General features: G+C 42.9%; 1 protein-coding gene across 1 annotated transcript; it reads right to left on the bottom strand.

Moving 5' to 3' along the window:
• Window positions 1-613: 613 nt before the first annotated feature.
• Window positions 614-11515, bottom strand: LTV1 (LTV1 ribosome biogenesis factor). Its single transcript, XM_045843437.1, has 11 exons — window positions 11357-11515; window positions 10260-10391; window positions 9203-9376; window positions 6725-6812; window positions 4791-4932; window positions 4158-4422; window positions 3097-3224; window positions 2012-2151; window positions 1482-1534; window positions 1088-1288; window positions 614-955 (listed from the first exon to the last, which is right to left on the bottom strand). Exons 1-11 carry the CDS (start codon window positions 11357-11359, stop codon window positions 845-847), a joined length of 1437 nt encoding a protein of 478 aa, XP_045699393.1. The 5' UTR covers window positions 11360-11515; the 3' UTR covers window positions 614-844.
• Window positions 11516-15108: the final 3593 nt, after the last annotated feature.

The raw sequence follows: 15108 nt of genomic DNA, 5'->3' as shown, positions 1-15108 counted from the left end.
TCTATTTCAAGGAAGTCACAGTTTACCAAATAATTAACAATTGTGATGGTGTCATTGCCTTAGCCTTGAACATGTGTAAAGAAAAAAAAGAAAAACCCAACTCATCAAAAAAGCTGGGAGTTTTCAAAGATGTATTTTAACCAAGTATAAATGGTTCCAAGCATTAAATAATGTTTAAAAGACAAACTTTCTAGTTTAAACTGAAGGAAATACTTCTGATTATGAGCCAGGTACTTACTGAAGCCAAGGAAATTTTTTGATTATTTCTTTTGTTTCCTGACTTCGCTGTCCCTAAATTCCAAAAGCAAGTCATCCAGCAATTAGGTCCTAACAACCTATTAAGTTTTACCATCCCTTGGAAATAACCTTTGCACCAGCTTCCTACCAGTGGAAACTTCTCAGAAAAACTCTTCACAATCAGCATTTCAAAATTAGTTTAAATGGGCCACTTTTCTATGTACTGCAAATTAAACCACTTAACTACTGAAAAGGAGTGATTTCAAAGAAATAGTTGACAACATCTGCAAAAGGCAACGGGGACAACCATATAAATAAAGGAAGAACATAATTCCACTTACATTATGAAGACATGTTTAGTTAATTTCTCCACACATTTCGCATTCATAAAGTCATTTATTCCAGAGCAAATCTAAGCTTATCATATTAAATTTCAAAATATTACAATATTTACAAACTTGCTTGTATAAATACAAATACTGTACTGTTTTCTTTTCAGTATGTGCCAGTAAAAACGGCAGATCATTTTGTCTCTGAAGAGCCTCAGTCACCCTTGAACGTGACGAGGAGCCCGCGGGGGAATGCGCCGACCCTGGAAGTGCCACTGTCAGAGCTTCAGACCCCCAACGTTCTTCTGCAGGTTCAGCAGCTCCTTTTCCTGCCTGCTTTTCTCCAGTTTGAAGGCTAGTTTGTTAGCTTTCTTCTCTACTCTCCGTTCCTGTACAAGAATATGTTCCTGTTATTCAAATCTTCAAACCGATGCAGGCTAATTTTTTAAAATAAAATTCCCATGACCTCCCTGCCACCAACTCTTTGTAAATCTCACATCTGAGAGGAGTACTTTCTTTACCTTGCGCTCTTCTTTTATCGCTTGCTTTCTTGCTCTTCTATCTTCTTTGCTTTCATTTCTAGAGCGTGGCTGGGTTGACACCTTGGGCAGATCACTGTTGTTAATCATCTGCATTCGTTCGACCTGCTTTGCTGTGAATCCTTTCTTAGGTAAGACGTTGAGAGGTATTCCTGTTTTAGAAGATATGCGGATTTGTTTGGGCTAAAATAAAGACGAAATGGCATTAGGGTTATTCCTCATTCCTATTAAAAAATAGCTCACTTATGACACTTTATTGTTGCTTTTCCTAGCGGCACTGGTAGTCACTAGAGATAAAGCCACTTATGAGAAAATAATCTGTACACCTCCTTGCCTGCACTGCAGATTCCACATAGCTCAGGACATGAGAACTTACCTTCGGTTCATACTTGATAAGTTGTGGATGGTTATATAAATTTGAGTATGTACCTAAAAAAAAAAAAAAATCATGTATCAAGTGAGCACACTTTCAGTTCAGCAAAAGGGTTCCTACCATACTCCCAGCTTTAGTGGGGGTTTTTTTTTTTAAAGATTTTATTTATTTATTTTCAGAGAGAGGGGAAAGGAGAGAGAGGGAGAGAAACAGCAATGTGCGGTTGCCCTTTGTGTGCTTCCCAATGTGGCCTGCCACCCAGGCCTGTGCCCTGACTGGGAATCGAACTAGGGGCCCTTGGTTCACAGGTCAGCATTCACTCTACTGAGCCACAGCAGCCAGGGCAGCTTCAGTGCTTTTGCAGTTCAAATTAACACTGAAGTCTCTGTTATAAATGGTTTTATATTGTTTATAACTTATATTTTTTTCAAATTTTCAGAAAACATATGCCCTTTCAAAAAGTTGATGTACTTGTTAATACTTTAAAATTACTGGCAAACTTTTAGCAGTAAAGGGGACCCTAAGATACTTACTACAAATGGATTCACAATCCCACTTCTCTTTGCCTTCTTCAAGAACTACAGTGACAACCTCCTCCTCCTCAGACCCGTCCGGCTCATTCTCGGGGAGGTCCTGGTCCTCGAAGGGCTCGAGCGCGCTCAGCCTCACACAGCTTCCGGTGACGTTTTCAAGGGTGCAGACAAGAGGGGAACAAAGCACACTGCCCGTTACCATGCTGCGTGTTCCTCAACCTGCACTTCACAAACTACGGAAACAAAGCATTCTAAAAAATCCACACACTCAAGTGTCCTACGTGTCATTTCCTGTCAAAATTAGCTTTATCTAGCCCCGCCTCTCCCTTCCAGCAGGTTCTGAACATGCAGTCTGCTGACAGGAAGGGAAAATCTATCTGCATCTTTGCAAGGATATAACGCATTAAACAAAATAGCTGCTTTCCTAAAACATAATCTTTTTTAAAGCTGTGAAAAGCATTAGCCCATCTGTCTCTTCAAAGTATTCAGGTAATTCACTCCAAGTATGTAGCTCTTATCCTGCTGTAGGGTCAGCATATGACAGTGATCACAGAACCTCAGACCTTTCTAGCAGATGTAAACACCTCATTAGCGTCTCAGAGAAATCACCTAATGTGGACGCTGATTCACCAAATACTTGGCTAGAAATTTCTACTAATCCAGCTGGATAGACAAACTCTTATCTTTCTATAAGCCTTAAATATGTACTTCTCAGAACGCCTGGCATATCAGGAAGATTAAGAGTATGTACCCTTGATCTTAGAAGTCAAAGAATTCTTCCGCCAAAGAGGCTAGAAGCATCATCTCATTCTCAAGTGGAATGTGACCTTGGACTTCCCATTCTAACCCTCAGTTATTCCACCTTTACTCTCAGGACAAGGTATAGAGACAGTGGTTCTCTGTATGTTCCCGCCCACTGTTATGTTCACCTTTAGAACTCTTAGCATCAAAATGTGAGCCAAAGGCTATGGAAAATGTTCCATCGTCTTAAGATGGATTCTGACTGGGTGATTTTCGATTCACGTGTACAATTACTGTACTTGAACATGAAAAAAACGCAGGTAAGCCAGGACAAGTCACCATACTTCTCTGCCTTCTCTTTATAGTAGTCGTTCAAAACTTCCTCTAAGCGACTGCTGTCAACTTGAATGGAACCTTCCAGTTCGGCGTTATCCAGAGCTCCAATTTCATCGTCATCATATTGCTCGTAAAACTTGAATATAAAGAGAAAAGATACCAAGAAAATGAATGTATTAAGAATACAGCATTTAATGTTATTTTTTTTTACATTAACTTTAGTCCTCCCACGAGGTCACCACTGCCACTAAAGCATTACAAGGGACTCGGCACCGCAACAGCACGGTGTGGGAGATGTTCCGCCCAGCTCTGTAAGACTGCAGACGGGGGGCTTCCCTGGAACGTGACCGTGAAGGCAGTTCTCCATTTAGCCTGGAGAGCAAAACACCAGGCAGAAATCTTTACCTAAGAATATTTCACAGATGCTTTCGAATTCATTAACTATGCAAACTAATGTATAAATTTCACTTTTTTGTTTGTTTGTTTAGATGATGTTTATTTCAAATGCTGTTCACATTGTCAGGCTTTGTGAAAGAGTAATAAGCAGGGGTGATGTAACCCCTGAAGTGAGGTTATTACAGTAAGTCTGCCTATTTCGTTGAGTAGCAGCAATGGAAGCTGGTACTAAATGAAAGGCAGCGAAGTTAGAATCTTTATCTTAGGAAGCCATTTATTCATTCCTCCATCAATCATGTACTGAACAGTTCAAAGGTTAAACTCCTACCACATGCCAGATAATACTTGAGGCCTTGGGATATATTGGTGAGCAAACACACACACACACACAACAGAAAGAAATGGAATTTTGTTTATGCTCAGGCTAATGCTTGAGGAAGTAGCATAATCTGGGGGATTGTGACTGAAGAGGTTTGAAATCAAAATGTCAGCATTCTAAGAGGAAAGCCAGGGGTTTTAATAGGCCATCTTTTGACCTATATGCATTCTTCCCAAAATTAAAGGTGGTCTGTTTTAAAAAAGTTACAGGCTGCTTCTAAAGCTGCAAGTTCTAGCTCTGGGTTCCAGTATCAAGTACTAAGAGCATTAAGAGGCCCTTGGCCGGGGCCCTCACCTTCTCAAACCGTTCATCGTGGAGGGTCAGCTGCTCATTTCTCCTCATGACCGAGGACGTCATAGAATAGTCGGTAAAGCGGCTTTTCGTTTCCTCTTCCCAGAACAAGTGACCTTCTAGGGCCCCAAGAGGTCCTCCCGGGGCGGACACAGCCTCGTCCGATAGCGAGCCTGCAGAGTCATAGTCACGGTCGTCGTCGTCGTCGTCTCCCTCCTTCCCGTCACCAGCATCTTCCCACTCACTGCCATCTTCGGCCTCCGATTTCCTAAAGTCAGATCATCAATTAACTGCCAAAACAACTTGAAAAAGAACAGACCCAAATGACTTTACACGAAGAAAACTTGAGGATGTTTCAGGGAGGACTCTTGTTTAGGCAGAACAGCTGTGCTGCCTGACCGGTCTGGCACGACTGGAAAAGTAATGAGCTAGCAGCCAGCAGCCAGGCATCCTGGACTTTAGCCCCACCTACTGATGGTTTGTTAAGAATGACAGTCTCACACCGTCTGCTCTGAAATACGGAATTTTCAGACTCCAGTCTTGGAATGTCTTTTTCGGCTGTAACATTCTATGGTTACTATCCTATTAAAGCAGCGGCAATCGGGTTATCCCTGCTTTGAAATAAACCACACGTACTGTATATCCATTCCCGCTTCCTCTTCTCTTGGCTTATTAGCCTGAAGAATAAAATCATCTTCAAGCAGATTATCCGGATTATCAAAGTCAAAATCATCATCAAGAGCTGCAACAATGTCAGGATCAAAATCCAGCCGAGGTCCTACGCAAAAAACAAAAACTGAGTAGTAATTCCCAAGAAATCATCATTCCTTTAACTTAACACAATGTGAGAATCTATCATATGCCAAAGCACAAAACAAGGATGAACTCTTAAGAAATTCAGTCTAGAGAGGGAAATAGAGATTCATGACTACAAAAAAATAAAAAAAGGGGGAAAAAACCGCTTCCATTACAGATATATAATGTTAAATAGTCTATTACACAAAATTCAAAGCTTTGAGCTGTAGGAAGAAACTGAACTTTAAATTCACCTGTTAGAAATAACTCTCACCAGTTAGAAGTCACTCAATAATTTGTAGCTTATTAAACTTTGTCTTTTGAGACTGAGATTTCAGTAAATCACAACCTGTTTCTTCAGCTATGTTCTATAAATACTACCAAGTTGAAGAGAGTTTCAAGGTCAAACCTGTAAACTGACACGGCTTCTAAAACTCTTTACAATGTGGCTAGTGATTCGCCAGCCTCTTTTCACAGCAATCCTCACGCTTCATGCCAGCCATGCTAAATGCACGCATTACCTATATTCACGTTGCTTTGCTTTTGCAGTTTCCTCTGTCCAAAATACCCTTTCCTCACCACCCCACCCTTCTTCACCTACCTGCTGAACTTACACCTAAGAAATCGACTTAGAATGATTTCCTCGAGGACGCCTAGCCCAGCACCCCAAGGCTTGTTTGGTGTTTCACCATTTAGTCATTTGTACTATAATCGTAATTTCCCATTTATTGTCATCTTTCCCAACTGACAGTCAGGGAAAGCTTTATACGCTTTATATTGCTTTAACTCAAGACCCTGTCAAATAGTGGCAACTCAGAAATCTGTAGAATGAATGAATAAATTAATGCGACACGGCAAGTTTGGGGGACTGCGTGAAAGACTCGAAAGTCGGGGTGAAAAGGGGGAAGGGGATTAGGAAGTACAAACTGGTAGTTACAGAACAGTCATGGGTGTGTCAAGTAAATCACAGAGAATATAATAATATTGTAATAGCTATTTATGGTGTCAGATAGGTACTAGATTTATCATTGTGATCACTTAGTAAGTTATATAATGTGCCATCACTGGGTTAAATACCTGAAACTGATATACTGTTATATGTCAACTGTAATTAAAAAATAAAAAATTATTTAAAGTCAAAAAAGGTTCTCACCACAAGAAAAAAATTCTGTACTGTGTGGTGGTGATGTTAACTAGACTCACCGTGATAATCATTTCACAATATATACAAATATTGAGTTACTATGTTGTAAACCTGGAACTAATATAATACTATATGTCAATTATATCTCAATAAAAAATATTAATCATTGAAAGAAACAAGGCAATTCAGAATAAAATACCAAACATGTCTGTGGACTTCTGCATGTGTTCTAAAGCATATTGGTACTACAAACCAACCAACCAAGAAACATAATTTTCAGTGTGTCTGGAATAGATAAATGGGACTTCTATACTCTTGGGAGAACTTCTAAAAGCTAACAAATTAAAAGAACACTGATCACATGCACCTCCCCTTCCTAATGATCTCTAATCTGAATTCAAACACATCTCAATTGTTTCAACACTTTATCAGGAACAGAAAAACTCTCTATCATTACTATACAGGGGTCAGCAAAAGTAGGTTTACAGTTGCAATACAGATAAAAAATACAATAATTGATAAATAATAATACAAGAATAACTGTTTTGTGTACTCACAACTATAAACCTACTTTTGCCCACCTGTGTAAAACAGCTCTATCCACTGGAAAGGGCAAAGAAATTAAACACACCTGACACAGGAGCTGCTTTATTTAACAATCCAACATCTTCCTCAAACTCTGATGCAAACACTGATGAAGGCAACTTAATTCCAGTACTCTGGAAAAAGAAATTACACAAATGGTTAGGTTTATTTAGTGATACTTCTGAACTACTATACAGGGTTGTAATGTGTTACCCCCAAATTCATGCTCGCCCAGAAGCTCGGAATGTGACCTTACTTAGAAATAGAATCCTCGCAGATGTAATTAGTGAGGGTGAGGCGGTAATGGAGTGGGGTGGGCCCAAATCCAACGACTGCCCTGTTTTTACAAGAAGGCCACGTGAACACGGAGACACACGGAGCAGGATGCCAGGTGAAGCTGGAGATGACGAGGGTGATGCTGGCAGTTTCTGACTAGTCCTTATGCTTTAATTTCATCTTTTCAACCAAAAGGTTAATAATGTGAGGGTCACCACGTTATCTGTCTCCGTGTGCCTCGCCATCCACTCGGTCCTCAGCCGAGTAGCAGGCACGAAGCTGAGAGCACGCTGCCACTGGCTCCCGGGCAGCACGCTGCATTGGCAGCCCCGGCAGGGCACCGAGTGCAGGCTGCGTGCAGCAGCGCATGCCCACAGAGCCATTCTGGCTTCTAAAGCGAGTTTCTCTCTGAAACTCATTTTAGAGCACAGATCTGGTCTTCTGCTGCAGAGCACTCTGGTAAAAAACAGACTTACTAGGTATAATTCATACACATACAATTCACCCATTTAGAGTGCACAATTTAATGATTTTTGGTATGTTACATTACTAATTTTTGAAAACTGTGGTAAAATATATGTGGTCTTTTCAAAAGATATTCTTTGTGATTATTAATCTTTGAAATTCAGGGGTTAAAAAAAGGAAGGATCACCTTGTTTTTGTGAATTCACCTTTAGAGAGTGTTTCCAAATCTTGAGAAACAAAGAATCATCTACACAATTAGAGTTTAGAGAGTGATTAAAAAGAAGAGTGGAATTCTTTGTGTTGGTTGCAGCGTTTCCTACATACAGGGGTAGGCAAAAGTAGGTTAAATTACCAGCCATCACTACCTAAAAAATAAATCATAAGTAAGGATACAAAACAGTAAGTCAAATGCTACAAGAACAAATAATACTTAAGAGCAAACTGTTTTCAGTACTCACAGCTGTGAACCTACCTTGGCCCACCCTGTACGTGGAGTTTGCGCAGCTGCTTTTTAGCACAGCAGCCTCCGCTTTCCCTCGTGTGAAAATCAGGGCTGCTCAAGCAGTGCTAATTTTTGTACTGGTCTTTTGCTATGCCTTACTTTCTGCTGTTAGGGCTTCTTCAAGATTTCTGCTTTATTCAATTCTGATGGCTGGTTACAAATTCCTTTAAGGTTAAAAAAGCACATGGGACTCATCTATGCTTTTGGATTGTGTGACAAAAAACCGATGGCAATTTTGTTTTTAAACATGCACTTATCCTGGTAATCATCACTGAACGGTCCATTTAAGAGCCTAATTCTATTAAAAAGCCAATCAGATAGTGATTACTTTCAAACAACACGAATTAGGGAATAAAAGCTAATCTTGTAGTGGTCAATACAGTCAGCCAGAACATTAGAACTTTTCTCCATTAGATAAAGAACATGAGCCACTACTAGCAGCCCCCTCCTTCCTCAATGGTTTATAGAAGGAAGTCACTAAGATAAGGACCCTATTATTTCTCAAACAGCCTTGGGGAAGGAGGAGAAGGTAAGTGGTTTACAGCACGGCAGTGGGGTGTGCAGCCTCACAAGCGAGCTATGACCCAGGGAGTGAATGAACAGCTGTAGGTACCACCTCTTCCTTTGGGAAGATACCCTGAAATCTAATCCCTTGAACCCCCTTTAAGCAAGATGCTATAGACTGAGGAGCTATGATCGTATCTTCCCTGAGGAAAAAACTGCCCAGACCGTGACAGAATTAAAGAATGAGAAGCAGGAAAATTTGGTGCCCTCCTCCCCTTTGAAAATCTCTTCATTTTTGTCAGTAAACCCAATAAAGGAAATGCCAAGTGACAGAAAAGTTTCATGGAGAAACGTATGCTAATATGAAATAAAAACAAGCTAACAAAACCTTGCAATGTGGGTGCCCTTAATGTAAACTGGAGAAAAAAAGAACTCATGTTGGTAGCACTAATTTCATATAAACATGTGCTCTCACTTGCACTTGAAAGAGAAAGTATTAAAGTGCTACCTAACATCCCCGCATCCTTCCACAGTTCCAACCCTGTGGAAAGCTGTCCCTTGTAACCACTGCCACCAGAGAAGAGGGGGCCTCCTGTACTGTCCGCGTGTGCACACACACCCAGCACTTTCGGTGAGGGCAAGGCCTGCCTTTGTGTCCTTTGGATTGATGCCGTTTCTTGCCCCAAACAATTACAGTGATTTTAAAATGGTGTTGTTTCCCCCCACAAACACCAGCCCCCCACTCTCTCTTGCACGTAAATTGTTGGAAAGTCTTACTGAAATTACTGAAGTGTCTTCGTTTTCATTTCTCCTGTTGAGTACGCTGATGGTGCTAGCGGGAATGAGCTCCGAGGGCCCCGACGGTTCCTTCAGGTGCTGCAGGTAGTCATAGTCGTCATCAAAGAACACTCCGTACTTCCTCTGCTCTGCTCGTCTCTCCTCATCATTTATCTAGGACAATTCACAAAATGGAGCTAGTATCTCGTCCTGATTAAGGCACAGGAACCTTCCAAAGGGCACAGCTTTCAGAGTAGGAGGCAGACAGCACCTGGACATTCTGGCTGACATCAATGAGACAGTGATGTTTTGACAAATTCAGGAAGCTCTGCGCTTGCAAACCACTGTGCTACATAAAATTAAAATGTAACGAAACCATTCCTCCTTTCACTAGACATTTCTGTGCAACAATTCAAGCCAAGAAACACTCACACAGTGATTTGTTTTATGTACTTAGAAGATCAGGAAAAAAGACTAGGGGTTCCTGAAAGATTAAGTACAATTTCTTGTATTTACATGCAAAGAAACTCCTCAATGTACATCACAAACTTTGGGCCCAATGTTCCCCTGTTCCCCAACAATTCCTTTCACAATACCCACACTTAACAAACATACTGACTGATAATCACCAGTCGACCTTGTGAAGGCTCCCCAGTATTTTTCAAAGCTAACTTGTGAGTTTCAATGTTTCACATTTCATGAGATGAGTGACCAGAAGGCAAAACGCAGTTTTTGGTTATGAAATGAAAGGACCTTAGGGAAAGCAGAGATCGAATATTTTGGTTGTGCCCTAAACAACATCATGTAGTACTAGAGCTGATGGCTTATGAAATATTTACCATTACTCTGCAGGACTTGATCATGGAAACATCTCAAATAAAGATGCTTTATCCTTTCCATGAAAATAAATATGCACGATGTAAACATCAGCACATCTGCTGAAAATTTAGTCACAGATTTTGTTTCCCTGAAGATCAGTCATCTGAGAATAGCAGCTAGCTAGAAAAAATTGCCAAAAGCCCAACCACAAACTTACTGGCTAAAGATCAGCACCTACTTTCTGTGTAGGCAACAGAACTCTCTGGGGTGCAGTCTCATCCGCTGCTAAAGGATCTCGTTGGCTCCGATGGACCAGGTGAAAAGACACAGCTTTCTTCTTTTCTATAAAAGGCTTTTTCTTCCTGTGAGGCTTCGGAGGACAGAATCAGAACAAGCCATTAAAACAGAACCAAAACACCAGTCAATTGTATCTTCAGTAAGTTACGTGAAGGATCAACATGTTTTTGAAACTTACACTTCTAGGGTAGGCAACATCAACTATGTTCTATAAAATCTATACTCACCTTCCTCCAATAAACATTTGTTGGTCTCTACTTCCTAAGCAGACTTTATTATGGGTGCTGGCGACCCAGCAATGGGAAAGTCAGACAAGCCCCTATTCTTCTCTAGCAAGTCATCAAGAGGAATGATTTCACGTAAAGAAAACAAAACCCGATGATGTGCAAGTGATTTCAGAGTTACTTAAATCGGGTGCTCAGAAAAGGTCCCTGACTGGTTGGAGCAGAATGACAATGAGCCTGCCACAAGAAATCTGGGGAAGGCAGTTAGTTGCAAGCAGGGTACACCCTTCATGTATCACCTATTATGTGAGACGGCCACACAACAGCTTAAGTTTAATAAGATTCATCGTTCATTTCTACATTTTTATTTCGCGGCCCAACCTTGCTTTTCTAAACGGGGAAAGCATCATCCCAGTTGAGTAAGAAGCCCTGCTTTGGGCCGAACCTCAGAGTCTCCTACAAGTTCCCCTCCCCAGAGCAAACAGACGCCACCCTCTTCCCTCGACCCCGTGAATCACAGGGTGTACGTCTGTGTTACCACGCAGGTTTTCTGGCCCTGCTGGGTAAAGGGGAGACCATTCTCTGATGTTCATTCTCAGGGAGGCTCTTGGCCCAGGAAGACACAATCTAAACGACAAAGTATGACCGAGCTGGTGAGGATGACCCACACCAGGGCCCTGTGCCGCGAACCGCCTCCCCGCACCTCGGACCATTAAAAAGTTCAGTTAATCAAACCCCCACTGACACTCAGGGAACGGGCATGGGCTCTGCACACCCAGAGCACTCCGCCCCCCAGGAAGCCGGGCTCGCTCACCATGCTGCAGCCGCGCGGCGCTCACACCGAAGAGCGGCGGCTACACTCTCTTGAGTCCCGCGGGTGGTGACACGCTACCTCCGACCCGCCGTCAAAGGCCAGATCACAGCGGAGTCTCCAGGCCTAAACACATGTGCAAGCCCGGGAGCCGGACGGGAAGTCCACCAGCAAGCCGTGGAATTGGACCAATCGCCGAAGAGCTGAAGGGTCCTGGCCGGTAGTTACGTAGCGCTCTCTCCGTCCCAAAGATCGCGAGAAGCTCTTGGAGGCGGGCTATTCCCACCCCCGGGAGGCGGGGCTTTTCCGCCTCTGACGTCTGCCGACGGGGAAAGGAATCGCAGTCTACTCTGTGGCGCTGAGGTGCGAAAGGTGATTTGTGTTTTGGCGAGAACTTGGCTTTTATAGTGCCCTCTACCGAGAACAGAGGCCACGCACCCAGCATTTCCATTGACAGTTGTATTCCCTGCGCATTTATGGCCGTAAAAAACAAAACAAAACAAAACAAAACACCGTGTACCCAGAAGGTGGGCACCCTCCCGGGTACCCGAGTTTTCAGGTTCCCCCTCTTCTGTGCTGGCGCGGAGTCTGCTGCGTTAGCAGGGGAAAGTCAGACAATAGTGAATATTCACTATTCCCAGGGCCTTGCTGTTCTAGGCTGCCCCAGGCTTAATCGGGTATTCGTGTATTTTACACCGTTAATGAACTGCATTAAACGTTCAGTTCATCGAACCCCCAAGACTTGACAGAAGAGGCATTTGAATTAATAAAATATATTAAGAATCTCTTGGGTATTTGTACACCATATCTTATAAAACAGTTTATTCTCTTCCAAGTCCTTCCTCAAATGTTTTAGTGCAGTTTAAGCAATAGGCTAGAACACAGGTGGCGATGACAAGCCCCGTGGGCTGAATCCAGCCCTCCACCTTGTTTTATCCAGCCGGGCACCTTGTTTCTACCAGGCAGCATCGCCCAGCTCCCGCTTAACTGTTGCAGAGTAGTTACACTTACACAGTCCAAAAATTACATTCGGCCCTTTGAAGGCAACCAGGGGGCTGATGTGACCCCCGGTGAAAACGAGTTTGACACCCCTGGGCTAGAGGCGCACCCCAGGAGGATGTCAGGCAGGTGCTGGCGGGCCCTCGGTGCTTCTCCTGGGCAAAAGGGGATGCTATGCATTCAAGGTTTTATCAGTAGACTTCATCTCAAAATTGTGTTTCCCCTTCTCAATATCTGGAGTCGTTCATATGTCTCACTTATCTTGGACTGTATCTTTATGCCTATTACATTATGAATATTTATGGACTATTACTCTTGTATTATAATAAAATTAAAGAAGCAGTTTAGATTAGGACCACAGAACGTGAGAAAATGCTTTGTGACAGAAATAATACATAACACACTTTTATGTACCAGACATTCATTATAATTAAGTTTTATGAGGGCAGATTTAATTTTACTTTTATCTGTTTTTATTTACTACTTCTGTCTATTCTGAAGGCCTAGAATTGTGCCTGGCACATATACTCAATAAGTACTGCTTGTTTAAATGAATTATCTTTCTGGTACTTTATCTGAATTATTTTATGCCTTCCTTACTACGACAATATGAGAGAGGTGCTATTATCTTTATTATTTTCCTAATACTAGAACTCAGGCATAAGAAAGTTAAGTAACTTTCTCAAGGTCACACAGCCAGTCAAATGGCAGAGCTGGGATTTAAACTCAAGTCTAGAGACTGCCCACTTAACCACATTGCTTGCTTTTTCGTATAATATTCTGTTACTTTATATATGTTGATACATAAATGTGTAAGACTAATACTGAGCACATTGTGCTGTGTGCTTTGTATTCATGATGCCATTTAATTCCTTTGATAAGCTTGTAAAGTACAGTTAGATAGCACTTAACCTGTCCTACAGATGCAGAGTCTGAGGTTCAGACAACTGAGTGACTTGCCTAAGGCCACACAGACAGTGGAAGAGCCCAGAGGTGCAGCCCATGGGTCTGGTGCAGCAGGGCCACACCCTTCACCATGTGCTACACTGCCTTGCTAAGGCGGTCAGCCACCAATTCCTGTCCATTCTGCCTTCTAAATATCCAAATGTAACACTTTATTACCTCTTTATCGAGTTTATCACTTTTAATAGTCTGAATCCAGTCGTGCAATTTCTCTGTATAAAATTTTCAATGTCCATCCTCTGGCCTAATGATCAAGTCGGAACTCTTTTGCATGGCAGCCAAGGCTGTATCAGCTGATCTCGACCCCTCAATTAGGCATCTTGTCCCCTATGCCCCTGTGTACTGTAACAGGGTGCCAAGCAGGGGTCCCCAGAATATAGGAGAAATACCCCACAGCCCATGGTTGGTGGGAGGGGGAATGGACGATACAGTGGTTAAGATACTTTTCATAACAACGACAAGTTGACAGCCATGTCCATTCTGAAGGGATGCGGACTGCTGTCCAGGGCGAAAGGAGTCCATGGCTCTGAGAGTGTACAGTGGGTTGTGACATAGCCAGGGGGCATGAATGCCCTCCCCGATGTCTCTGTGTCCTGAGGAACTGTTGCCCTGACTAAAGATGGCAGCCAAAAGAAGATAAGAGATATGCGGGAACTGGCAAAAATGGCTCATTGTAGGAGAAGCCAGATAGGAGGTCACACAGGAAGCTCCAAGTATCCCTAAAAGAAGGCTGGCTGAGAGAAGAGGTAGCCATGAGGAAGGAGCCATGAAGTAGGGGGCATTCAGCCATGAGGTGCGAGAGAGGAAGCAGCAAGCAGCTATGCAGTTTGTAGTGAAGTGGTGTGCCATGAGGGCTGGTGTGTAGGGTAGAAGCCATGTGGCCTGGGGTGGTGAGGACGGCAGCCATGGGGGCTGAGGAAAGGGCATAAGGGGAGAGCTGACGGAGCTGTGCAGGAATCTGCCTAACTACGCCTGGATTCGAGGGAGGTGCTTTGGAACTGAACTGTGACCAGGAATGTAGACTTCTGCTTCTCTGAAGGGCGTACAGAGAAGCCACTCTCTTGGGACATGTGCCACCTCGGACTCCACCATGATGCAGGGTAACACAGCACATGTTCCCTGGACTGCTACATGGAGGCTGAGGACAGCGGGCCCCAGATCCTGAAGGGGAGAGCTGCTGTGAGAGGATGGCGATTCCGACACCCATGAGTGTACCTTCCAGAGGGGATGAAGAACTGTTTGCACAGTGGCTTAAGCACAGGTTAGGATACAGGGAACTTTGGGGCATGGTTTTGGCTTATAGCCTGGTGGGGAGCAAGGGTCTCGTGGGAGAACAGGGCTCTGAGCAGGAGTGCTCTAAGTGCCCCTGATGTTGGAATCCTGTCAAGAAAAACCTGTTTCCTTCAACACTAATTGTTGGGTCATGTATCAAGGCAATGCATGGATAGACCCCTGTTTGCTTCATTACAATACCACTCTATGACCCAGCCTTTCAAACTGTTTGCAGTTCTCAAATGTACCTAAAAGAGATTGGCTTTCTCATGCCCATATAAAAGGCTTTTCCTTTTAAAATTAGCTTAGTTATTTCTGCCACTGGGAAACTTATTCAGGTACACCTTGAAGATACTGTGGGTACGTTCCAGACCACTTTAGTAAAGTGAATATCGCAATAAAGGGAGTTGTACTCTTTTTGCTGGTTGAGTGTCTTGCCTTTGCTTTGTGAAAAGCACAACACGTGTGAAGCACAATAAAACAAAGTGCAATAAAGTGAGGTATGCCTGAATTCTTCAAAA

The sequence above is a fragment of the Phyllostomus hastatus genome, unplaced genomic scaffold (genome assembly GCF_019186645.2).
Source record: "Phyllostomus hastatus isolate PE091 unplaced genomic scaffold, TTU_PhHast_1.1 phas_contig_40, whole genome shotgun sequence".
NCBI lineage: Eukaryota > Metazoa > Chordata > Mammalia > Chiroptera > Phyllostomidae > Phyllostomus > Phyllostomus hastatus.
This window is presented reverse-complemented; position numbering and strand designations above follow the sequence as displayed.